This window comes from Sarcophilus harrisii, chromosome 2 (assembly GCF_902635505.1).
Source record: "Sarcophilus harrisii chromosome 2, mSarHar1.11, whole genome shotgun sequence".
Classification (NCBI taxonomy): domain Eukaryota; kingdom Metazoa; phylum Chordata; class Mammalia; order Dasyuromorphia; family Dasyuridae; genus Sarcophilus; species Sarcophilus harrisii.
The window spans coordinates 54536031-54562136 of NC_045427.1; the positions used below are offsets into that span (position 1 = coordinate 54536031).

Here is a 26106-nt window from a genome sequence, read left to right on the forward strand (position 1 = left end):
AGTATTTTCTTGGGAATCTACAAAAAATAACAATTCTCTTAGAGACACATTTGAGCCCACAATTTCCACTTAAAAATAACAACATTATAACAGTGTTTTAAACAATATATTTTTTGATGTATATGTTTTTATATCATTCCTTTCTTGATTTTACCATACTTCTTTAATGAAACCCAAATGGTCCCTTATGGTGCGTATGACTTTCTGCACCCATGTTTCTCTTCTCTTCTGCCAAAGAAGAAGTACATTTCGTCATCTTAAGTAGCAAATTTAAATGTATATGTATGTTCGATGAGTATTCTTTGAACTTGTATTCCTAGTACCTAGCACAATTCCTGGTGACAGTAGGTGTTTGACAAATTTAGATGAGTTTGCCTATTCCTTTACTTCCTCAATAGATCCAGTCAATTTAAGCTGTCCAACATGGCTTGTACTGCTGCCTGAAATTTCTTCATGTTTGAAGCTTAGTGTAATTAAAAAGAAATTCTTCCAAGTTCTTGCCTTTTACTACCTTAAAAACTTAGCTCAAATGCCATTGTAGTCATCCCCGTTTCCCTGACCAGAATTAATCCTTTCTCTGAATTTGATCTTGTACCTCTTTTGTTTTACTTTTCAATTACCTCTTTTATTATCGTTATTTATTTACTATTTTGTAGTTACAAAATATTAGATCTTGTATGTACCTTTATTCACCTCCTAGATTATAAATTCCAAGAAGGTTATAAGGATTGTGTCTTTCCCTCTCTCCCCCACATTTCCTACATACCCTATCTATCTATATGTGTGCATATACATAGCTGTGTATACACATATATTACATGTGTGTATTTTAAATGAATGAGTGAAAGAAATTTTCTGTAAACTTGGAGAAAATGTTTAATAATTCTGGATAAAGGCAAAGGAATTAGAAAAAAAAAAAAAAGTAAGACATTTCTAAGGAAAGTGCTAAGTATATTCCAGTTTCTAAGGAATCTATTTTAAAAGTCCCTCCCCCCTCCCCCCCCAATACAATTTAGGAAATTTTACCAGACATTCCTGGGAGATGACTGCAACTTCTAGGAAAAGCAATGCCAATTGGAAAAACTCAGGTTAGGAGGGAGATGGAACAGTGTGAAGTGACAGATTGCTAAAAGTTAGGATTTCAAGAGTACTTCTTCACTGGCTAAGCTGTAAGTTTGAAATTTTCAGTGTTTGATTGAGTTGTCACTAGGGACATCTCTGTGAGCATGATTGAGACATGAAGTTGTCCTGAAGTGTTTGGTATAAAGACAAGACACCACAGAGAGCAGGAGCAGGGAGGAGTCTCAGTTCTTATTCTATTGGTTTCCCTTTTCTTATTTATAAAATGGAGTTCAACATCCCATGATCTCTAAGGTCTGTCTCTAGTTTCCATCTACATTTATGTCAGATATTAGTAAAGCATATGTGCTTTGTTTTCATTTTGTAGGTTGGCTTGTGAACCTGTTGATAATTCCTTTTTGGACTTTGCTTCCTCAGTACAAATGGAACTCAGGACTCAGTTGTCACAATCAGAGTGAGCAAAGGCTACATTGAAGATGGAGAAGAAGAGAAGAAAGAAATGAATGCCTTTTTTCAGGCTAAACCCCAAAAGACCATGGAATTCAACTTTTATTTATGTTGGACAAGACTGTAAGACAGCTGACCAGCAATGTTTCAACTTTTGGCTGAAACAAAAATGAACTAATAGACAAGAAGAAAAAAACGTGATTTGAATTTACGGCATTTTAAGACCACATTCTCTCCTGACCATGAAGTTTGTAAACATCTGGCTGCTTCTTGTGATTTTACTCTGTGGGAAGAGGCACTGGGCTAGTGGGCTGGAAAACTCATCCCATGAGACCCCTTTATGCTCTGGGTGCTCCCAACTTTCTCTGAAGGTGGAGTTTTCTTCAACAGTTGTGGAACATGGTAATAATGTGACATCGTTGAGTTTGGAATAGGATTTTTTGATAGGTTTTGTCTTGACATTATCTGGATTTCCTCCTCTACTTCTCCTCAGAGAGAACCCTCTCTTATAAAATTTAAAAAAGAGAGAGAGAAAATAGTTGAGCAGAACAAAGCAGTGAACAAAGGCTCCTTCCTATCCAGTGTTGGGTACCATTTCCTCCCAGGGGCAGACATAGGGCCCTTCTCACATTTCTTCTCTTGGTCAGGGGTCACTTTCCCACATCCCATTTCACTTATTGTTCTTCCTCATATGTTGTAGCCATTGTATATGCTGCCGTCCTCCTACTTCTTCTCCTGCCATCCTTTTCCACAGAGCTCTGCTTCTCTAAGTTCCTCAGGCACTGTTTCTCGTAGCATGTTAATATTCTCTTATATTCATGTAACACAACTCGTTATCACATTACCCTGATGAGCAAGTGAATCATATCTTTAATTTGACTAAACATTTGAATTGTAATTTATTTTTTTTGCCAGCAAACTACTATTTACTTTAGTATTAAGTTTTACTACTTAAAGAGATGTTAATTGGGTTATATATGTAGAACTTTGATATGAATGAAGTCTTTTGTTTTTTTCCAATATAGTTTGCTCATCTTAAACAAATTCTTAATTATTGCTCTGAACTTTGATCCCATGAAAGGTTCCTTTTTGACAGGAATAATATTTGTGTGTTGATTTTAAGAAGACCAGAAGGGAGGCTAGAGAAGTGAGCAGAGTCCTGGCCCTCAAAGACAAATGATTTTGTAATCTGGGTTCTGTTATTGATTGTGGGATCTTGCACGGGTCATTTCTCTCTGAGCTTTCTTTTATCACACCAAGGCAGTGAATTAGGTGATCTTTGAAATTTCTTTCTGTTCTCTAGCTTTGAAATTTTGTGTTTCTGTTCCATATAACCTGGGTAGGAATTTGCCAGTTTCTCAATGAAAAAATTTTGAAACTTTTCTTCTCAGGATATTTAAACCCTTGATCTCTATTTCTGCATTAAAAACAGACAAACAAACAAACAAAAACCATACACATGCCTTATCTTAAATGAAATAATGTATAAGTTGTGAGTAAGTTACTGCTCCAGCCAAAACAGTTTAAATTGGAACTTTACCAATTATTGTCCAGTACATAAAAGTTAGATTTATGATATTTTTCTTGGGTTTGGAGTGCAAAAGATTGCTTTAGAGTGGGATCTTTTGATAGTAAGAAACATAAAAATGAATGTTTGGGTTCCATAAAATATGTTCTGCATTTGATGATATAAAGTATTTTGTTTGTGGTGGTTACTTTCAGAGTATATTGTGGCATTCAATGGATACTTTACAGCCAAAGCTAGAAATAAGTTTATTTCGAGTGCACTCAAAAGCAGCAAAATAGAAAATTGGAGGATTATACCTCGGAACAATCCATCCAGCGACTATCCCAGTGACTTTGAAGTGATACAGATAAAAGAAAAACAGAAAACTGGAGTGCTGACTCTAGAAGATCACCCCAATATCAAACGAGTGACCCCCCAACGCAGAGTCTTTCGTTCTCTCAAGTACACTGAGCGTGAGTATGAATAATGTGGGCTGTTATTTCTTTAAGCTTTACCAGGACCTAAAAGGGGGGAGCTGGGGGGGGGGGAAGGGGGGAGAGGAGGTGCATTAGTATTTAAAGACATACAGATCAATTGTTATAAGGCTGACTGAGGAAAGCCAAAGGGATCATTTGTTTTTGTAGCACATAACATAGTTACCTCCACAGAAGTCTTTTGGTCACAGGACTTGGAGCATAGATATGATACCATCAAGTCCATTGGACCAAGAACTATGCCCAAGATCCAGATCCATGATCTCTCCTCTGAATCCCTAGCCTTGGTAAATTTGGAGAGACTTTGGGTTTGTCCAACCAACAAGTGAATCTTTTTTTTGCCAATAAGTCCAAGCTGTGAACCCCATATGCTTAGGTGTGGAGATCTTTGTGATTTAGGTAGATGGGAGAGAATCTCCAAACCAAAATGGATCCTTGACATGGCAAAGAAGAGTTACTTTGGCCTTAGACTAGGGTATAAGCCATTCTTAGAAATGTCCTTTTGCAATTTTCAATTAGCATATGTTATATTTTTTATTCTTTATAAAGCACTGTCTGAAAAGCATTCTTGCTTTGTGCTTCCCCTCTCCCTTCGGGAATGCCTGACCATGCATAAGTCTGCCTTCCCTAGGGATAGTCAAGTAACCTGTCTATATTTGTGCAGGGTGTGGATGAACAGAAGAGAGACCTGGCCTCCCATCCTGCTTCTCTGACATTGACTGGCTGGAGGATCTTAGGCAGATAACCGATCACCTCAACAGTTCCTTTTCTGTAAATGAGAGGGTGGTTATATAGCAGCTTAAAGGGATCACTATATAGGAGACATTTGCAAACCTTAAACAGAGTGGTACCTGTTTGGTATTAAGATTATCTCTGAGTGTTAGCCAGTTTTATTTCCAGTGATGTGAGCTGATTTATTACTTCTTGTGGACCAGCAAAATAAATTTCATATGGATAGATTTTGCCTTAATATTTTTCATATTTTAAAAATAGTTTTCTCCAGAGCAATTGGGAAACATTAATCACAGTAATCCAGAGAAGTGGACTAGTAGTTTTTTTGGCCCTTCTCCTTACTTGCTGGTTGTTCATGATTTAAAAGAAAAAAGGTGGGGGGGAGCTCATGAAATCCTTTATTTTCACATTGCTTATCAAATGTTAGACTGGATGACCTTTGAAAGTCTTTGCTGTTTTTTAAACAGATGCAGGGAATAAGGTTCAGATAATCCTGGATCTGGTAACTTGTTTATTAAGAAAGATCAAGGTAGCAGTCAGCTTGTGGCTAGCATGGGGAAGAGAGTTTGTATGATTTGAGGCCAGTCATTTCATGTCTTGGGACCTCAGTTTCCTCATTTGTAAAAAAAAAAAAAAAAAAAAAAAAGTACATGGGACTAAATAGTTTTTAAGAACCCTGTCAGCTTGAATAGGCTGAGTTTCTGACTGAATTTTTATAGAACACAGGTCTTAGGCTTTTTCGGGGCCTATGTAGTCTCACTGTCTTATTTTATTTTGATTAATTTTTCAAAGAATGACTAAAAACAAAAATCAAAACTTAACTAGAACTATATAATTAGATACATTAGTTTTCTCTTCTCCCAAACTAGTTAACTGGAATGTTAGGAGTCTTAATTTTAGCACCAGGAATCAACATAGGAGGTATTGTGCTATAAAATTGCAGCTTGTGTGTGTAAATAATTATTCACTTAATGGAAAATGACACGAGTATGTATCATTTTTTCATTGTTGGCTTACCTTAATTGGCTGACACTGGAAAGAGCTGAAATAAAATTATAGTAATTAACTTTAGAAATGGAATACCTGTAATTATTCTAGTTTTGCTGGGTTTTTAGCTGATTTGAATTTTTTATTTGCTCATGTTTTAACTTTTAAAACTTAAGAAACTGGAAACTTCTGTGATATTAATTAGCCAAGTGCATTTACTATTGTGAGGGGTAGCATGAAGACAGCCCATATAAAAGATGAAAATTTATTTTATTTTTAAAGAATTTCTACAAATGGTTGTCTCTAGGATTTTTTAAAAAATGAGATAATATAGAGAAAGGTTCTTCTTCTCTAGTCTGGCAAAGTAGCAGTAATCCATCAAGCATTTCTTAAGCACTTACTCCATACTCGATATTACACAAAGAGCATCAGCCAGGTAGGCCTGAAGGTGAAGGTAAGAAGAGGAAGGTGCAGGCTTTGAGGCCTGAAGATGTGAGTTCAAGTCTTGCTTTTCCACTAGTCATATAGCTGGCTTAAGTTATGTAATCTGTTGGACATTCAGGTTTTACTTCTATAAAATGAATCAACTATATTTAAGGGTTATTGGGAGCAAAATGTTTTGACTATAAAGTCATTCATAAATGTATGCTGTTTCATTATGGTAATAATATATAAGTAATTTTCTCCTAACATTTTAATTTCTCTCAAGTTCAGGGAGGATAAAAGTTGCTAGATTTAGAATTATATTTTTCTTCAGTTTCAATATCTGGGTTAATTTTCCTTTTTATCATTACTGTATATCCATCATTCCTTTTCTTAACCCTTTTTTGGAAGCTTATGGGAGTAGGCATAATTATCTATTGTGAAGAGAACCCTTTTCTCACCTATTCCTCTAAAGCTGGTTTTCAAAGTTAATTACATGCTCAAAAATGTTTTTAAAATAGATTTTTTTCCCCCTCCCTCTGGTTTAACTACTTTCATTATTAAGGTATTAATTAAAAAGGTAAAGTGTTCTTTTATTTAACAAGAAAAAAAACATGCTTATGGATTTTTTTTTAAACAAATAATTCTGTTACCTCCCTATCTGCGTGCAAAGTCACTTAAAGCCTTTTACAAAGTGTCTCCAGCCTGTCTTTCTAGGCTTATTAGTTATTGTCCCCTTCATTTTCTCTACAGTCTAGCCAAACTAACCTCTTTCCCACCAGTGGCCTTTGAATAGGCTACATCCAGGCTTAGAATGCATCCTCTCCCATCTTGTCCTAATAAAACTCAACTCCAAGGCCTGCTGTCAATTCTTCCTGTCCCATTTCACCCTTAATCCCCACTTCCCATTACTTTGCATTTAGGGACTAAGAATAGATCTTTGATTTTATTGGTATGCATTGGGCATAGTTGTCAGCCCAGGGCACTGACCCAATCCAGATTAAAATATAATTGGGAAGTATGTAACAAAATAGACAGTGAAGTCTAGATAACATACTTTAAAACTAAATCAACACGAGCTGTAGGGATCCTCATGTGTAAACTAATGGCTTCTGTTGTGATTTCAGTTTGATGTCACAATTACATGGCAAGCGGCTGGGGGGCTGGGAGGATGCCTCTGCCTTTTAGAGGGTTACCTAGAACTCTGGGGTGAATGACTAGCCTGGGTCACGGAGCCAGTATGTGTCCAAGGGAGACAGTTCTTTTGGGCTGTGGAGCATGCTGCCTCTCCTGCCCTTTGTGTGTCCAGTAAATGTTTTGTACAGACTTAAATAGGAGTTCTTTAAGGACAGAATTGTCTCATTCTTGTCATTGTACCTATAGTGCCCTGCACAACATATGCATGTAGTAGGTGTTTCATAAGTGCTATCAGTTGAACCCAGTTAAATGTTAGCACCTGTGACAGTGAATATTGAATGTCTAGTGATTCCCAAGATGTGTTGTCAGTAAAACAATTCCCAGGGCATTGTCAGCTTCTCATCTAACTAGCAGGATTCAAGCGTAGGAAATTCTCCCACCTTAGGACTGATGGTGGTCTGGGAAAGGCTTCTGGCTTCTCTTCTGAGCAAGTTATCTGTCCCAGGACGGTCAGTCACTCACCATTATTCCTTCTACTTACTGTTCTAAAGCAATAAAAGAAAAAACAAATTTTCATTGTCTTCCTGAAAGTGTTTTTTTCCCTTTTGTTCTGACATTTTCTTGTCGGTGCCCAGCTGACCCCTCGGTGCCCTGCAATGAGACCAGATGGATACAGAAGTGGCAGTCATCACGTCCCCTCAGGAGAGCAAGTCTCTCCTTGGGTTCTGGATTCTGGCATGCCACGGGGAGGCACTCCAGCAGGCGCTTGTTGAGAGCCATCCCCCGGCAGGTGGCCCAGACCCTCCAGGCTGATGTCCTCTGGCAGATGGGATATACAGGTGAGTGGTGTGCATGGAGTGCTGTCAGTGAGGGCTCTGCCACTGACTCCTGCCTCTCAATTGAGATCTCTGCAGCACTGGAGCTCAGCCACATTTCTCTTTGACATGATCGTTGGCTTCTCTGAAAAGGACTGCTCTGGTTCTGGTCAGGCTTCTTCATGAACACTGTTGTTTTCCAGGGTCCTTCTCTCTCTGCCTCCTCCCCTTACACCTTCTCAATGTATAGCTAAGTTCTAAATCTGCGACACCAGCGCAGTCCCTTCTAGGCCATCAGGATATATATATTCAGTTGGATATTTGCTGAAACTTAAAATTCATTTGGTAAAGGTAGAAAATCCAGTCTTTATCTCTAAATCTTCTCTATTCCAGATTTCTCATTCTTGACCATGCCATTATACTGTCTTCTTAGAAATCTCAGGATAAGATTGAGTGACTTTTAGTTCCCAACAAAGGGAGTTATGGAGTCCAGATTATTTCTCCACAGCCCAATTCTTTTCTCCAAATATTCAAACAAGAACTGTTCACTGACATTTGAAACTCCCTAATCAGAATCTTGTTCCAATAGGGCAGAATGCTCTTCTGGTTACAGGGTGTACAAAGGCAAATAAGCAGTTAACAAGGCACAAAGAATCTGGTAGGGGAGTTATGGCCTGTGATACAAATAAGTGTCATTCCCAGTTAGAATGGGATAAGCATATAGGAAAAGTACTGGGAGAGATTTGGAGGAGGTGAGATTGGTTGTGGCTGTCAGGTCCCAGGGAAGTGAAGAGACAGTAACACAGATTCACTGAGAAGATAGTGCCTGAGCTGGGCCAAATCATTCTTTCATTTAGCCTTTACAGTGGTTCTTTATAGTGAGAGGGCAGACGATATTTTTATTTTCCATTGCTTAGCTTTTAAGAGAGGCGTGGGAAGAATAAAGCCAACTAAATATTTTTGATATCAGTGTAAAAGAGTAAGCTTTATTAGGATGGGTAGTTATCTTCAGTTTTTCTTGGGTTAACTGTTTGAATGAGGGTAGCCAAGAAAGATAATAAACTTGGAGGGTGATAATTTCTCCATTGTGAAGGCGTCTTGCCTACTGCTAATTTTTCAAAAATGTGTATATTTATTTTTAGGATCAGTTGTTTTTAAGACAACCTGATATATTGTAATTTTAACTTAGAAAACAAGCCTGTTGATAATTATTTGCATTGCAAAAGTAATCTTTGCTTTAATATTAAATATTCCAGGGTTCTTTTAAATAGTAACAACTTCATGTCTTAGCAGATATGGTTCATTTGACAATTTAATTTACATCCAGATGTTCAGAAGCATGTATTACATAGAACCAGAGATGCCCTTTTGTTTTCATAGCATCTCCAGTGGAGGGGTGTGAAATGCCTGCCCTTCCTTGTCCTATTATGTTAGTGATACTGTGAGAATTGGCAAGATACTTCTTGACAGGGGTGGGAAGTTTGGCTGTCTTATGGTTTGTTTGGTTTTTTTTTTCTCCTTCAATAGTTTTTGACTCAGACTGTGTTGATGTAAGGCTAAAACAATTTTTTTTTTTTTTTAAATAAGTAAAAATGTCACATTCTTAATAATTCAGCATGGTGTAATAGAAAGATTGATTGCCTGGGACCCACCTTTGCCAGTGACTAACTGAGTTACTTTGGGCAGATCACTTAGCTTCACTATAAAATAATCTTCTCATACCTACAATAGGAATAATTTTGTCTGCCTACCAGGACTCTTGTGAGGATCAAATGAAAGAGGATGTATCTTAGTATAGTATATATACAATTTTTTGCTAAGTGGTAAGAATTAATTTCCATCTTCTGATATTCCTGTTAAAATTGCATATCCTGTTACATAATTCTTCAGTACAGACTTAAGCTTGTCTTTTGTGGCAGTATAGTATAGAGCAAGTACCTGAGAAAATCATAAAGTGCCATACAAACAATGAGGGCTTGTGATAGTTATAAAGATCATACTAGCAGGGATAATACTTTCATTATTTATAGATTGACTAGTAAATAGACAAGGAGTTCTCAGTTGTGAAAGTATCATGTTAGGAGATTTCCCATTCAAAAAAATTTCATTGCCTCTCTTCTTATCAGGAAGATAGTATTAATGTCAATTTATTGTTAGACCGTGACAATTCTAAGGCAACAGATCATAACCTAGTTAGTCACAGCTATGAAAAGTAGCCTTCTTCATCATAACTTTTTTTCTGGATTACTTTGAGGGTAGAAACTACTTCCCCTTTTCCTATCAACCTATTAATGCTTCCTTGGTGCTTTCCTCCTGTTAGAAACAGCATGATATGCCTGACAAAGACAAGGGGCAGTATCCATCACCATTTATATATCAGTGAAATCTAGCTGATTTGAAAACGTCAGGGTAGAAAGGAAGAGGAAGGAAGTAGCAGAAGGACCAGTTTTATTGTGGTGTAGAAAGGAACAGTTCCAATGCTTTGTGTGAATAACAGACTTTTAGGCAAATTGAAATAAGCTTTTTTTTTTTTTTTTTTTTTTTAAAGCATCTTTTGGTTCCTTTTCTTTTTCCTTTCTTGCTCCTTTGCTATCTTTCAGCCATTTGGGTGCTCCCATTCCATTCTAAGGGGACTTTGTGATACTAGGTGGGATCTTCTGTGTGTACCCTATTGATCACTGACTTTGTGGGTTCCTCTGAGACAAGATGGTTTTGCTGCTGTGAAACTGGGCACATTATAACTTTTCCCATACCCAAGGATGGGAGTTTTCCTCTATAATAGATTCTTACTCTTGAATACCCAAAAGGATTATGTTGTCCAGGATCTGTGATTGCTGACATGTATATCTCTAGCACAGGGGAGAATTCTGTATCAGAGAGATTCAGTGACTACTAACTATGGACACATCATTCATTGCCGACAAACCCTCTATGTGTAAAATGTGCCCAGCGTTAGGGCCTCAAAACTGCGTTGTCATAGATGAACATAGTCTCCATGGTCACAGGCTCTACCATCCCCAAATGAGGGGTGATGAAGAGAGCATCCACAGGCACAGAAGCTAAAGGTACTCATCTAGTACTTATCAACAGTGTTCATCACTGTGTCCTTACCCACAGTCTCTTTGAGCAGCAGAATTGTGTAAGAAAGTTCTTTAAAATACCACCAGTCCCATTTTCTTTGCTTCCTTCATCAAATAACCTGCAACTACAACCCTGGTGTTCCATTTTCCTCAGTAATTTAATTTCTATTATATTTTTTGTCTCATTTAATCACTATTTCATATAGATGGCCAAGATGCACATTTATCTAAATATGATCTTGTTTTATTTCTGGAATTAGGAGCTAGTGTAAGAGTTGCTGTTTTTGATACTGGATTGAGTGAAAAACATCCCCACTTCAAAAATGTCAAGGAAAGAACCAACTGGACTAATGAGAGAACGTTAGATGATGGTATGTGACTGACTAGCCTTCTAAAAATAGTTCAGGGAGGATGTTTTCAGATAGTGTTTCACCTTTCTCCTTCCCCACTCCCAACCGCAATTCTTTGCTAAGTGGTAAGAATTAATTTCCATCTTATATTCCTGTTAAAATTGTATATCCTGCTATATAATTCTTCAGTACAGACTTAAGCTTCTCTTTTGTGGCAGCTGAAATTTCCCAAATGGAGGGCAGCGGGGTCTTGAGGAAGAAGGTGGGAACTCTGTGTAAGACTTTAGAAATTTTTTCAAGAATCCTAGAAATGAATAGTTGTTAACATATATTCTTCAGTGTTGTAATAGTACACTTCACAAATTAAATTTAATTTCTAATGTCAGACAACATGGCATTTTGTATAAAGTTATAGAGTTGGAGTAGGAAGCCAGGTGTGTGACCCTAGGCAATATGCTTAACTTTCTTAGTGCCTCAAGTCATTGGCATCTGGTGGAAAGAGTTCACCACCTTGAGGAACTCAAAGTTACACCCACCCTTCCATCCCTCCTCAGGCATCATCCTCCTCTCCATCTGATAAGATTTATAATAAATGGAATGAAAATTTAAAAAAAAATGAATAGTTGTTCAGGGCTAGAGTTTTGGGAGCAAATAAACAGCTGTGTTTAAATGTGATTCATTTCTCTTTGTGGCAACAGGTTTGGGCCATGGTACCTTTGTAGCAGGTGTGATAGCCAGCATGAGGGAATGCCAGGGATTTGCTCCTGATGCAGAGTTACATATTTTCAGGGTCTTCACCAATAATCAGGTGAGTATTTTGAGATGTAAAATAGATTGAATTGATTTAAATCAAACTGACACCTCACTATTCAGGAAAAATTAAATCTAATGTCTTCTGTTTTTAAAGGTAAATTTGTCTTACTTGCTGAAATTCTCATCTATATTCTTAACAACTTAGATTTACATTATAAAGTGAAGAGTATGGATTATAAAGCAATAATTCTGTTGTTCCCTCTAAGTAAGTAATTTTGTAGTCACAATTGAAAATTGAGTTATTAATATAGATATTAGTAAGATACTTCATTTGGTTTAGAAAGAAATAATTTCCATCAAATTTAATAGCTAAAGTCATGAACATTTTCACAATTAGTATTACTACCTTTATCATATTTTCCAGTTTGCAATTGTTTTTTACTATTTCAAGAAGGGAGTGGAGCCAAAATCATATAACCTAAGAACACCTCTATTTTCATAATAAATTAATGGGAAAAATGACTTGCTTATGAAATTAACTTTTAGGAATTTGCTTTATTCCAGAAAGGGAAAATATTTTAAAATAGGTAAAGTTAGATGGTTTTGTATCATGTTTCTGAGGTGTCCGAGGTTTTGCACTTTTTATAAAACTTTGTGAGAAGCCTTGCTGAAATATTAAAACAGATTATTTTTCAATTGACTAGGTTTCTTATACATCTTGGTTTTTGGATGCTTTCAACTATGCTATCTTAAAGAAAATTGATGTGCTAAATCTCAGTATTGGTGGCCCAGACTTCATGGATCATCCTTTTGTTGACAAGGTTTGTAGAAAAACTATAGACAATATAAATTGTATTTGGACAATGATTCCTGCTGGACTACCCCTGGGTTTGAATAATTCATTTCTGGAGCAGCGTGTGGTTTTCAACAGATTGTTCTTAAGACTTTGTGAGGAAGCATCATGAATTTAATATATTCTATATCTTAGACGTAGGGAAAATAATCATTCAAGAACAGTGCACAGCATCTTATAATACTCTTTCTTCCTTGAAAAACATTCCCAGTGCATTTTCCTGAATTTATATCTGGAGAGATGGCCTTAACCTCCTGGGAAAGGCACACCCATTGTACTTGGGACCTTCTAGAAGAATTCCATTTGTGTGCTTGCTGTTCTTCTTCCTTGCTAAATGACAAGAGGCAAGTCAGCCCTGTTCTCCAAGGCTTGTCTTGTTTATCCTTCAGCTGAGAGTAGTCATAGATAATTTGATTCTGTGCCTTAGAAAATGATGGAGGAAGCACTAAAGATAGAAGCTGTTGTTTTATTGTTCAGTTCCCATTGGAAAAGGCTTCTATGTGATTGTATTTTGTAGGTACACTACCATGCAAACAACCAATATGATCCTGTAATTGGCTTGTTTTTGTTCTCTCTAGTCACTTACCTCTCCATAGCCACAAAATTCTGCATATTTTGGGAGAAAGTTTGAGAAAATTCTATTCTTAGAGAAGTTTCTTCAGGAGTATTTTTCTCTGGACAATTTTATGGTCATTTAGAAAAGTATAGTTCAGTTCTCAGTGCTTTTTTTTTTTCCCCTGGTTTTTTAGGTATGGGAATTGACAGCTAACAATGTAATCATGGTTTCTGCTATTGGCAATGATGGGCCACTCTATGGGTAAGTAGCTTAACAAGTAGAATGATGATTTCTCTGAAATCATTGTTGCTGATGTTTTGTCTTTGTAGATAATGATGATTTATGTTGTTAAATCACTTACTCAAAGTCAGAGGTTTCTGCTTAGTAGAAAGGATTTCTCCTCTTTCTTATTTCCATTTGATTCAATATTTGCTTGTTTTGGAAGCATACCAGAGGTAGACAAGAGTGGGTTGATTTGGCTTAAACCCTAGTTGTCCCTGAAACAATTCCTATGGTTTGGCGCAGTTTCCTTCACCTTAGGAGGTCTCAGTTTATTCAGAGGTAACATGAATTATGGGTTGGAGTACCTGATTTTTAAGGTGCCTTACAGCTCAAGTCTTATAAGGTACATGTACAGTCATATTTCAAGGGGTTTATAAACCTTTTAAGAAGATTCTTTTGCATGCCATTCAAAGAGAGATGCTCCACATAATGAATTATTTTTCTCTCTAACAAGTTGATGTGAGGTCTCAGTCTAAAGCTGTCTAGCTGTGTCAAGAGGAAAGGTTGGTTGGTTGGGAAAAGAGGGTGCTAGTTGATCAGTGTGAGCTGAGAAGACAAGAACAGTCTGGACTGCAATGAGGAGAGAAGGGAGATGGAAATGGAAGCTGTGAGGGTCATTCTGAATAGAATAACCGCCACAATTGGTAACTTCAGGGCCGGAGAAACTTGGTTTATAACAAATGAGCAGTTTGATTTGGCTGGGCTAGAGTGAAGTCTGAAAAACAAGAAAGGAGCAAGGCACTTACAAAGTGTTTTTAGTTACATTATATTCATTGCTGAGGCAGATAGTCCTAAATAAGCTCTTCTTTGTAGAAAGACCTAAAGAACCCTTTCTTTGAATGTTTCAAATCGTCTTCCACTAAAAATCATGCATTTCCTTCATGTTTTTATGATACTCTAAATACCTTGGAAACATAACTGCAGTGGATCTCCCAACCTCTGCTTTGCCCCTAAATCTTTCTTTCTGTTCTTAGCTTACTGTTAGGAGTACCTTGAACTTGTTTGGTTAAGTATAGTTTCTGAATAGGCTGTAAAGTGACAACCTAGGTCTGCATCCTTAGTTTCATGGTAGTGGTGGGGAAAAGGGAATGAGAGAAATATTAAGACCTTTTTTTCCCTTAGTTCCTTCTTTAATCAAACTAGGTTGCAGCTGGGCTTGCTATGGGAAGTGCCTACAAAAGGGTCCTTACCAAACATATCTTTTACTTATCTACCCCATCTTTCGGAATTGCTCTTCCTCCTGGCCTGTCTTTCTCTCCTCTCTTGTTTGTTCATATTCTCTCCACATTAACTCTTCTTCAGCTGTTCCAGATTACACTGATATCACCTTTCCCTGAATTCTGATTTATATTGCTGATGTAACACAGTTTTTACTTCCAGCATATGCAGTTTGATCAGTGTGGGTATCTCTTCTCATGTAAATTGTAATTCCTTTCCACTCTTTTCTTTGTGAATTGATCCATCTGGAAAAATTGTCACCTGCTTGTCTGCTTTTTAGTGACAAGTTGCTTCAAACTTAGCTAGGCTGCTGGACCCCTTCCTGAAGGCTCTTTCATTTGATCATAGGGTCTGCCAGAGCTTGTTTCACTTGTGTATCCTTCATATGGGGAGATCTTCCTTCCATGAAGATCCATGGTGAACTTTAATGGAAGACTATTCCATTTAATCCTTTATTAAGTTCGTTTGTTTTTCATGTATCTTATTGTTGAGTTAAGAGTGGGCCAAAAAACTCCTTAATGACAAAGTTCATCTCTAATATCTTTTGGGCAGATGGCAAGTACTCCCTGAGTACTTTGGGTAGTATGGTACTGGCAGTTAAGTGCTGTAATAGGTAGAACATTGGGCATTAAGTCTGGAAGAATTGCCTTCACATCTAGCCTCTGACATTACTAGATGTGGGCAAGTTTCTATACCTCTGTCTGCCTCAGTTTTCCCATGTGTTAATGGAAATAATAATAGCACCTGCCACCCAGAATTGTTGTAAGGTAAAATTAGATAACATTTGCAAAGTGCATTGAAAACCTCAAAGCACTATACAAATCTGTTTTATGTGTATAGGAAATTATTATTAATTATCATTATTATGGTGGTTACTACTAAGGGTAAATAGCTCTGGTAAAGACCTGTTGGCATGTTTAACAATAAGTAGTTAAGTAGGCTCTTCTATGTGAAGATTCTTTGTAGGTTTATTTTGAGAAATATTCCACATTGACTTAAAATACTTTCTTAAAATAATATCAGAAGTGCAAGCGTAATTTTTGTGTCATATAAATTCAGTTTTGGGTTTTTGTCATTGTTATGAAAGTACTTTTTTCATAGCAAGTAATAGAAATGAAAATTTATTGTTCAGTTCACAATTTTCTCCCTCTATTGTCTCAGTTATTAGACTGTTAGAGCCAAGTATTGGGTACTTTTATTTCATTCAGTTCCATAGTTTAAGGTTTTGTTGTATTAGTTTGTTTGGGTGCCAGTATATAATGTAAATTTAATATGAAAAAGATTATGTGACTGATTTATGAAATGTTTGCTCTGTTTAGTAGCTCAGGATGGCTTAAAAATGGATAATCAATGATCTTTAGCCTCATAGTTTGCTGTGAAACATGTTGTCAAAACATGGGACAGCATTTTAAGTGTGACGTTAATCATATTAAAATTAAAAAAAAAAAACTTCCCATTAATTGGGAAGTATTTAACAAAAATAAAAATACAGTAAAACACAAAGGAGACATTTTAAAACAAAGTCATTGTATAACCTGCAGGGATCTTTATATGTGGAATTATGGCCCCTTTTCTGTTTGAATTTGGCACCTTTACTGTGGAATGAACCTCATGATATGAGCACTCTTCTCTGTTCTTGCCATGAAGAAAAGAGGAGTGAAAGTTAGTTGCAAAGTGAAGAATGCACATGAGGCTGTTAGCAGATGATGCAGACAGTGTTAGGTGCTGAATCATCTTCAGAGGGTGGGGGCGCATGGGGTTCAGCTTCCCCAAAGGGGCAGAACTTGGCCTGGCCTGGTAGGGAGAGGCAGAAGGTGAGGGCAGGAAGGAAGACATTCTAGATGATATTAAAAGCAAAATCCAGAAGGGGAATATCGGTGATGGGCTCAGGAGATAAAAGGAGTTGTTCCTCAGCAGCTCTCTGTCACAGAATGAATATGGTGAAACCTTAGACATTGTGGATGGGAACTTGCTGTTACTGAGATTATTCATTGTTATTTTTGTCTCTCCTCCTTACTTGTTTTTGTGCCTCGATTTAGCACTCTCAATAACCCTGCTGATCAGATGGATGTGATAGGAGTAGGCGGAATTGACTTTGAAGATAATATAGCTCGCTTTTCTTCTAGGGGAATGACTACCTGGGTAAGCCTTTTTTTTATTTTGAGTCTCATTTGAAAAACTATTCATTTTGTTTGAGAGCCTCAGAGCTTGTTGATAGGTTTAAATAGACAAGTAAGAGGCAGGTCCCATATTCCAGAGCAACAGATAGACCATTTTTTCCCAATTGGAAGACAAAGGGGTACTGGTGTCTGCTAGAGAGAAGACAGCAAGCTTGTGGGCTTGACTCATTGATGAACTCTTGGACTGAAAGTGGAGTAGTTTCTTTACCATTGGATGGAATGGTATAACATTGCTCTGCAAATGCTAGTTCAAAGATTTAAAAAAAAAATTTGTAAAATAGTTAAATATAAGCAGAAGGCCATTTGAATCTTGGGGTAGTTCACAGAACTAACATGTAACATATTAAACATCAAAAGTTTGTCATTGTCTTAGAGTAGTTTGAGAAATATTCACCATCTGTAAAGGAGCTCATTCAGGCCATGTTTCATTCAGTGTACATTTATCAAGAATTTGGTGGGATTGGGGGGAATGGAGGGACCTGTGTGGAGCAGTATGCTAAGCCCTAGGAGAAATAGATAAGTGAGACAGGGTCTGTTGTGAGATGGGATCTGTTTCCTTGAGCTTATAATTTAGCATAGGTAGTAAATAAAATTCTCTACACAGATCCTTCTGATTAAAAATTTGAACATAATTAGGAAAAACATTGATGGACTAGTGCATAGAGAGCGTGGACCCTGGACTTAGGATCTTCCCCTGACTCAATTTGGAAGAGTCACTGAATCTCTCATTACCTCCAAGCAAACTCTTTAAGGGTAACATATGAGTTGTTATTCCACATCTGTAGAAATTTCCATACTTCGGAGTTCTTCATACCAATGAAATTACAGGGTCAGACTACCCCCTTCCCCTCCTCTCAATACACACATACCCATATTGCAAAAGAAAAATGCCAAGAAGTTTGCAGCCAAAAGGGCAAATTTGAAGTACCATTACCCATGAGTTATGGATGTTCTGCATACTGGCCCATCACTTTGGACAAGGTCCAGAGCTGCTCTTGGCTTTGTTTTCCTTACCTATAAAATTAAGGATCTGGAATAGGGGACTTTGAAGCTCCTTTTCTGGTTCTTAATCCATGCTCTGGTATCTGATTGGTGAGTAATCGTTTCCAGCTGAGGGGAGTTTGGAGCAGTCTTCTTGTTGGAAGTGACCTTGTGACCTGTGGATTGTCAATAGGCAGATATACAAGGGAGAGAGTTGTGCTAATCCAGCTTGAGGAATACTTGTATATGAAAGGGTGTCAGGAAGGTACTAGGATCTGTGTGGAATGACATGGTTGGAATACTCAGGTATATGAGGGACAGTAGCATGAAATGGCACTGCAAAAATAGGTTGAAGACAGATTATGGAGGGCTTTGAATGCCATACTTAGAGTTTGAACCTTTTCCTGGTGGCCATGGGAAACCTTTGGAGGGTTTTGTACAGGGGAATGATGTAGCTGGGAATTCTCAAAATATTGTCACTTAATAAACAGTGCCCTTCTTTTGGCTTTAAGGAAGCCAGAATATTAGTAGAAGTGCATATCTGTGACTCAAAAGTTTCATGTGGTTAGGACTCTAGAGTTAAAATAACCTGCTTTGAAACAAATGGAATCCTAGAATTTAAATTGAAAAGAACTTCAGCAGTCATTTAGTTTAACTTGTAACACAAAGAATATTTAAGACTCCTTTAAAGAGGTTATTTAGTCTCTGCTTGAGCATTTTTGATGATGCCGACAAGTTTCCTTGATTTATTTAAGGTGCCTATCTCATTGTTAGACCAGTTTTTTGGGTTACACAGATCTTCCTTAAATGAAGCCCAAATCTGTGTCCTGGTAATATTAATGGGAATAGTCCTCAGAAGTAGAAATTTGCCTAATAGTTAAGGACAGTCATCCTACTAGTAAATAAGGCTACAGTTCAAAATATATTTAGTGTCTATTTTCCAATTTATTTTGGAGGATCATAGGTATATCATATAGTCTTTCCATAACTAGTCTTCACATTGTCTTTCTATAAAATCTTTGTTGGAAATACATCTTTATTTGCTTTAAAATATATATATATATATAATTTGGGATCTTTCTGGGGGTATTTTGAGTGAATATTTTTAATAGTAATTGACTCTAATAATGGAATTTTTGCTTTTTAAAAAATGTGTTCTGATCTTGACTTAAAAGCATTTGTACCAATAACATTTATAAAGTAATGTTGAATAATTGAGAAAAATAGCTTTCTTTTCATGAAATATAGTAACAAAATAGTCATGAATATAGTTTTGTAACATACACAACAGGGAAATTTTATGCTAAGGCTTGCCTATTTCTGAAGTTAATCATACAGCATTTGAGCATACTTTTCAAACAATCCATATTTACATTCAGATTTTCATGAGCTATAATTTTATATATAGATATCCCATTTTATAGGTGAATGAGAATTTTTTTTTTTTTAATTTCACAGGAACTCCCAGGAGGTTATGGTCGTGTGAAACCAGATATTGTCACTTATGGTTCTGGAGTGAGAGGCTCTGGTGTAAAGGGTGGATGCCGATCTCTCTCAGGAACCAGTGTTGCCTCCCCAGTGGTAGCGGGTGCTGTCACTCTGCTAGTGAGGTGAATATTTAGTACTAGGATCAAACTTCAGAATATTTAGAAGTAGGATCAAACTTCCTCCTGAGTGAGGAGTGTTCTGAGAATGATTCAGCATTAACAACAACAAAAAAGCTAGGTGCCCACAGACCGAAGTGAATGTAGTAAGTATGTCAAGAAGGATGTACGTTAGGCCAAGAATGACATTAAGACTTTCTCCTTCCCTACCGTTCTTGGAGTTTTGTTTCCCAATCTATCAAGATTGGTTAGATTAGCCGTCAGTGAAGAGACATTTGAGCAAACAGGAGGTTTGGTTATAAGTTTGTAGTTCACACCCATTTCTGAGATATGGGAATGTCTCAGGAGTTCCTGTTAGATGTATACATTTGTAAGGTTTTCTTTTTTTTTTTTTGTTTTAGAGACTTTTACGGCCTTGTAGAATCATAAGTTTTTAAACCATAGCTAGCAAACTTCTCTTCTCCATACAAGGCTATTTAGGTAATGTTTATAGCTGTGAAAGGATAAAAGATAAAGTTCCCCTTCCTGCCATTTGATTCTGAATCCCCAAAAAGCTGAGTCATTGATATTATCCGGTTAGAGCATTTAGCTGTTCAGACATTTGGATGAGGTTCTGGTCTTTGTATTGGTTGTACTACACTTAAGTCCTTTCACAGTGAACAGGGAGTGGCCAGGCATTCCCAAGACTCTGGGCACACACCCCTTAGACTTGGTGCCCATGTTAATGTCACTGCCCAAGAAACCTCCTTGAGACTCTTAAGGCATCTCGATTGTGAATCACAGATTTGCGCCATTGGATTGGGTGGGACCAGGCTGATTGTGGTTGTTCCGCTGAGACACAATGTGAGCAAATGTGTGGTTTTTCAGTACTGTTCAGAAGCGTGAAATGGTGAATCCCGCGAGTATGAAGCAGGCCTTGATTGCATCGGCACGACGACTTCCTGGGGTCAATATGTTTGAGCAGGGACATGGCAAACTGGACCTACTGAGAGCCTATCAGATCCTCAATAGTTACAAACCTCAAGCAAGGTTGGTCCCCCTCTTTCTGAAACTTACTGTATGTGGATGACAGATCCTGTGTCTTCTTGTGTTATGTACACACACACACACACAGTATTTATGATCAAATGACATCTTAGATACTCAGGAAACTTTGGAGCTGATAATTAAAAGGCAGTGGATAACAAGCAAGTTTTATTGTATATTGTATAGGAATGAGTAGTTTTGGTTTAATTTTTGAAGTTTAAGTGGGTTAAAAATTGTGATTTTTTTAAAAAAACTTAAATGCTGCTATTTTAATTAGATCCTTTTGTGGGGAATACAAAACACTGTTTATAAACCCTTTTTTTATTTAGAGCAATTACCTTTACTGGAATAGTTTAGCTTAAGAATGTTTCTAATCAAATTTGAGAGAGTAGTTGTAACATTTTGCAAAAGGTTCAGATATTTCCAAAAATTTGTGAGGTACTTCTTTGATTCTATTGTAGCGAAGTTGAGGTCACCTCATGGTTGCCTTTTTAGTCATATGGGTTAAATTTCACTGATGCTATTTAGAAATAATGAAAATGAGTCAATAATTTATTCTGAATGTTAGAAAGGAAGGGCAAGGGGTAGCTGAATGGCCCAGTAGATAGAACTCCAGCCCTGAAGTCAGGAAGACTTGAATTCAAATGTGACTTCAAATGTGTTCACTTTCCTTTTTGTGTTTTTTTTTTTTTTTTAATCTCTTAATAGTCATTGAGCATTTATTAGGCACTTAGTGTGTGCCAGGCACTAAGTACCTGGGATACAAAGAAAGTCCTTGCCCTTCAGGAGCTGAGTTTTGAAGGGAGAGGAAACTAGGAAGTATAGGCAAGGCTCCAGGGTGCACTATGGAGGCAGAAGACCCAGCTTCGGGTTCCCTGCTAACACATCCTGACAGATTGTGTTACCACATTACCAGCATTGCTAGTCTGCCACAGTGGAGGAAATGTCCAACCCAGGAGTTCTAATTACCACCTAGATCCTCCCTGATCCCCATTCTCCCCAATCAAAAATCACTGACCTCAAATTATTGTTTGTTTGTTACCCATAATTAATAAATTATTAATTACCTAAAAACTATGTCTCTTGGATTTCTCGTTTGTCTCAAATCTAAATAGTGGTTTGTTTGTTTTCAGTCTCAGTCCCAGCTACATAGACCTGACTGAGTGTCCGTACATGTGGCCTTATTGCTCCCAGCCCATCTACTATGGAGGGATGCCAACTATAGTCAATGTGACCATCCTTAATGGCATGGGTGTCACTGGCAGGATTGTAGACAAGGTAAGCCCCTTTTTGTCTGCTTTGACTGTATTCTTAAAGACTGTGCCAGCTGTGTTCAAGCACATTTGCACCTGGTAGAGAGGACTCTTTGTCACATGAAGACCAGCTTAAGTCTGAGCTTATTAGGAACAGAATGACTGAAGGGTTATGAAATGGAAGCCATAACAGCTTTTGAAGATCATCTTTTAATTCATAAAGACATTGTGTGAGAAATCCCACACCATGAAATTACAGGTCCTTAACTAATCTCAGAACAGTAAAAAGCATGTCGGAAAAATGAAATTAGTCTTGGGGAAGAAAATATTCATCCAGTCACACAAGCATCACATATCATTGCAGCAAGATAAGCTCCATCAGGATATTTCACTTGGACATAAAAGGTCACCATCATAAACAGATCAGAGAAGCAAGGGAAAGTAATTGATGATCATTCCAGGGAATAGCAAGGAATATTGCAGAAGATTAAAACGGACAATTTTGGTTTGAAATTTGGTTAGAAGGCTTTCCCACAAACAAAACCAATGTAGCTTAAGTTAGAAGGGAGTCAGTTGACTGAGGGAATCTTTACAATGAATTTTTCTGATTAAGGTCTCATTCATTTTCAAGATAAAAATCAATTCATGATAGGAATAAAAGCCATTCATCAATTGATAAATGGTTAAATACTTTGAACAGGCAGTTTTAAAAAAGAAGATATTCAAGATATCCACAAGTATATTAAAAAATGCTCCAAAACACTAATAGAGAAATAAAACTTAAAGCAACAATAAGGTTCAACCTCTTGCCCATCAGATCGTCAAAGATGACAGAAACATAAAATGACAAATGGAGAGGCCATGGGAAAGTGGGCCTGCAAATGCCTCTGTTGGTGGAACTGTTCATTGCTTCAGCCATTCTGGGAAGCAGTTTGCAACTGTACATATCCTTTGACCTGGCAATGTTTTTTCTAAGATTATTACCCTAAAGATATCAAAGACTGTAGAAAAGAATTTGTGTGTACAAAAATATTTGAAGCGGTTCTTTTTTTGTAGTGACAAAAAGCAGGGCCCATCACTTAGGAAGAGCTACACAAACTATAGTATATGAGTATGTTGTAATATTATTGTGATATAAGAAATGGTAAAAGGACAATTTCAGAGAAAGCTGGAAAGATTTGTATGAATTGGGAGAGTGAAGTGAGCAGAATCCAGAGAACAATTTATATAATAGTTTTTATGTAACAATTTCTTTATAAAGGCAAACATCTTTGAAAGATTTAAGTGCTCTAATGCTACAAATCTATCACAATTCTGAAGGATTCATGGTGAATTTTGTTACTCACCTCCCGACATAGAGGGGATGGACTCAGGTTGTAGAACAAGATATGCATTTTTTTCGACATGGCCAATGTAGAAATTTCTTTTTCTTGCCTATTCAGATGTTTCAAGGGTTTTCCTCCCCTTTTCCCCCCCACCTCCTGCTCCCCTTCCTTTTTTCTTTCCAAGGGGGAATGGGCTGGGGAGGTGAGAGGGAGAGAGAGAGAACAAATATGTTGGGAAAGAAAAGTTTTTTAATTTTTTTTAAGAAGGAAAAATATATTGCCACGTTAAAATTATTCCATCTTTTCCTAAGTTATTTCCCTCGTGTACTTTCTTTGCTGTTTCCCCTTAGTTTTGGGGGGGAATCAAAGAGCAATTTGTTAAACTGATACAGAAGCCCTTTCTTTCTAGGTGGTGCCTTGGGGAGAGCAGTAGTTCTAAAGTCAGGGAGATCTAAGTGCAGATCAAGCCTCATACATTTACTTGTTGTGTGACCTTGGATGAGTCACTTAAATGTTGATTGCTTCAGCTTCCTACCTCCCGGGGTTATTGTGAGGAGCAAATGAGAGACTATGAAGTTTTTCACAAAGTTTCTGGCACACAGTTGACTCGCTCTTTCCTTTTTTTCCTAAGAATTAGCTCATACCAGACTTTATTTTTTTGAGAGGGTTACTAGACTAGAAGATTCATAATTAATAGAGTAGAATGTTAATAAATCCTTATTTTCTTCATTCTTAAACAATTGGAGCTTCCCCTCTCCTCTTTAGAAAGAAAAAAATCAGAGTAGTTCTTTATTTCTTGAAGAATTTTTCCCTGTGCTATCTGAAGGTAGCCAGTAGCTAGTCTTGAGACCTTTCTGGTCGGGAGTGTGCCATATAATACTGCTGGGACCACAAGCTGTTTCAGTATGAGATTGCCACCAACTCCTATAGGAATAGATCCTGTGTCACCAATTCTCAGTTTCTCTTAATTTTTAAAAGTAAGATTCCCCTCTCTGTCTTCCCCTCTTCCCCCAAAAAGAAGAAAAATCTGAGGGTGGATTTTTTAGTTAGGTTAGGAATTTGGGTTCATTTCGTCCATCTCTATATAAATGTTGGAACATCACCTTAACCAGTCTTCTTTCTCTTGTGTCTCTAGCCCGATTGGCAGCCCTATTTACCACAGAATGGGGATAACATTGAAGTTGCCTTTGCCTACTCCTCTGTGTTGTGGCCCTGGTCGGGGTATCTAGCCATCTCGATTTCTGTAACAAAGAAAGCAGCCTCCTGGGAAGGCATTGCCCAGGGTCACGTCATGATAACCGTATCTTCCCCTGCAGACAATGAAGTAAGTTTTGGACACTTAAGTAGTTCACTACTTATCCCTCTTGGGTTTTTTATATTTTTCTGATTGAAAGTGGCAAGACAGTTTGTGTTTAAGTAGTAGATTTAAAATGGAATAGACATAACTAGGTTTGTAGACCGTAGCATTTGAGACTTGAAGTTTCTCAAGCCTAGAAAATTTTCCATAGCTTTAGAAAAATAAATTGACAAGTGGTAAGCTGCCTTATTTCAGCCCATCTCTAATGGTGATAGGGCTACAGATATGTTAAATTAAACATAAATGTCAAGCCCCAAATGCAAAAGTGTTTTCCATTGAATTGACTAAAGCATTGAATTGACCCAAGGTGGTTTGAAAACTGTCTTCAAAATTTTGGGGATAAATTGGAAGATCACAGTGAGATTCCATTAAGTTATAACTGTCATAACTAGTAAAGTTTCATTCTCTCTTCTTGGAAAAGGCTGTCTTAGGCTTCTTTCTCTTTTCAGTCTAAAAATGGTGCAGAACAGACATCAACTGTGAAGCTCCCAATTAAGGTGAAGATCATTCCTACTCCTCCTCGAAGCAAGAGAGTCCTCTGGGATCAGTATCACAATCTTCGCTATCCACCAGGATACTTCCCCAGGGATAATTTGAGAATGAAAAATGACCCCTTGGATTGGTAGGCATCTGCCAAGTACAGATTGAGGGTCTTGGTGACTCCAGACCTGTAATAAGTGTTATTTTCAGTAGTTGCTACTCTGATTTTAGGAGGTGACATTTCTGGGCTATCCCTCTGGCTGGGACTGACATGTATTGGGGGATAAGAGGTGTCACCCAGGATGATAGATAAGATTTCTTTTGTTAGCACTTGTGCTGTTGTGAAAGTGGAATCCTCGGCTGACAGTAGGAGAGACGAAATTGGTGTTATTTTCTACCACTTAAAATATACTCATGCAATTTAGATGAATACGTATCATCAACCTGCAACTCTTTGTTCTTTCAAAACAAAAAATAGGGGAAAAGACAGGCAGAAAAAGAAGGAAAAGGAAAGGCGAGAGAAGGGAAGGAGATAGAAGGGAGAGTTAAGAAGAAAAGAGACAAAGGAGAGAGAGAAGGCAGAATGTGTATTTTGTTAGAAAAACATTTTTATGCAGTTTGAGAAACAAAAGGTTCTGAATGACAGAAGATCTTTGAGTATATACAGTGAATCTGATATTAATGTCCCCAGGAATCAACAAATATAAAATTGTGTCCCATTGATAATTCTGATATCAGTTTTATGATTTTTTTTTTTTTTTAGCTTACTAAGCATTTGCTTTAAAAAAAAAAAAAATGTCCTTTAAACAAAAGAGAATGCACAAGTCCCGTTATCAATAAGTAGGACCTTAGTTTAATAATGGAGACTTCAGATGGGAATGAAGGTGTCCCCACATGCACAATCTTACCCCTTTGTTGCTCTTTGAGAGCAGAGATGAAGGGAGCATGGGTGATCAGAGCAGGGCGGCCAGGTTTTTCTTAGATCTTACTAAATAGTAATTTAATGATGATGGTGACTTAACTGTCCAAAAATAAACCTTGATTTTCCCTGTAAACACAAAAAGTGACTGAAGAACTTAAGACTTTCATATAACGGGTTGAAAGCTGCTTTAGTTTCTATTTTTCTCTCTTGATGACAGATTATAAATGATACCTCCCTGTTTTCAAAGAAAGAAGAATGCCAAAA

General features: G+C 37.3%; 1 protein-coding gene across 1 annotated transcript in view; it reads left to right on the forward strand.

The window, feature by feature from the left end:
* Nucleotides 1–26106, forward strand: part of MBTPS1 (membrane bound transcription factor peptidase, site 1) — a 64663-nt gene that overhangs the window by 15720 nt on the left and 22837 nt on the right. Inside the window, exons 2-14 of the mRNA XM_003758445.4 lie at nt 1448–1929; nt 3250–3507; nt 7443–7646; nt 10963–11073; nt 11751–11860; nt 12510–12626; nt 13408–13475; nt 16754–16856; nt 19334–19485; nt 20347–20508; nt 21639–21783; nt 24219–24407; nt 24890–25062. Of these exons, the coding sequence (XP_003758493.1) occupies nt 1770–1929; nt 3250–3507; nt 7443–7646; nt 10963–11073; nt 11751–11860; nt 12510–12626; nt 13408–13475; nt 16754–16856; nt 19334–19485; nt 20347–20508; nt 21639–21783; nt 24219–24407; nt 24890–25062 (1952 nt within the window). The 5' untranslated portion in view covers nt 1448–1769. The remainder of the gene's footprint in view (nt 1–1447; nt 1930–3249; nt 3508–7442; nt 7647–10962; nt 11074–11750; nt 11861–12509; nt 12627–13407; nt 13476–16753; nt 16857–19333; nt 19486–20346; nt 20509–21638; nt 21784–24218; nt 24408–24889; nt 25063–26106) is intronic.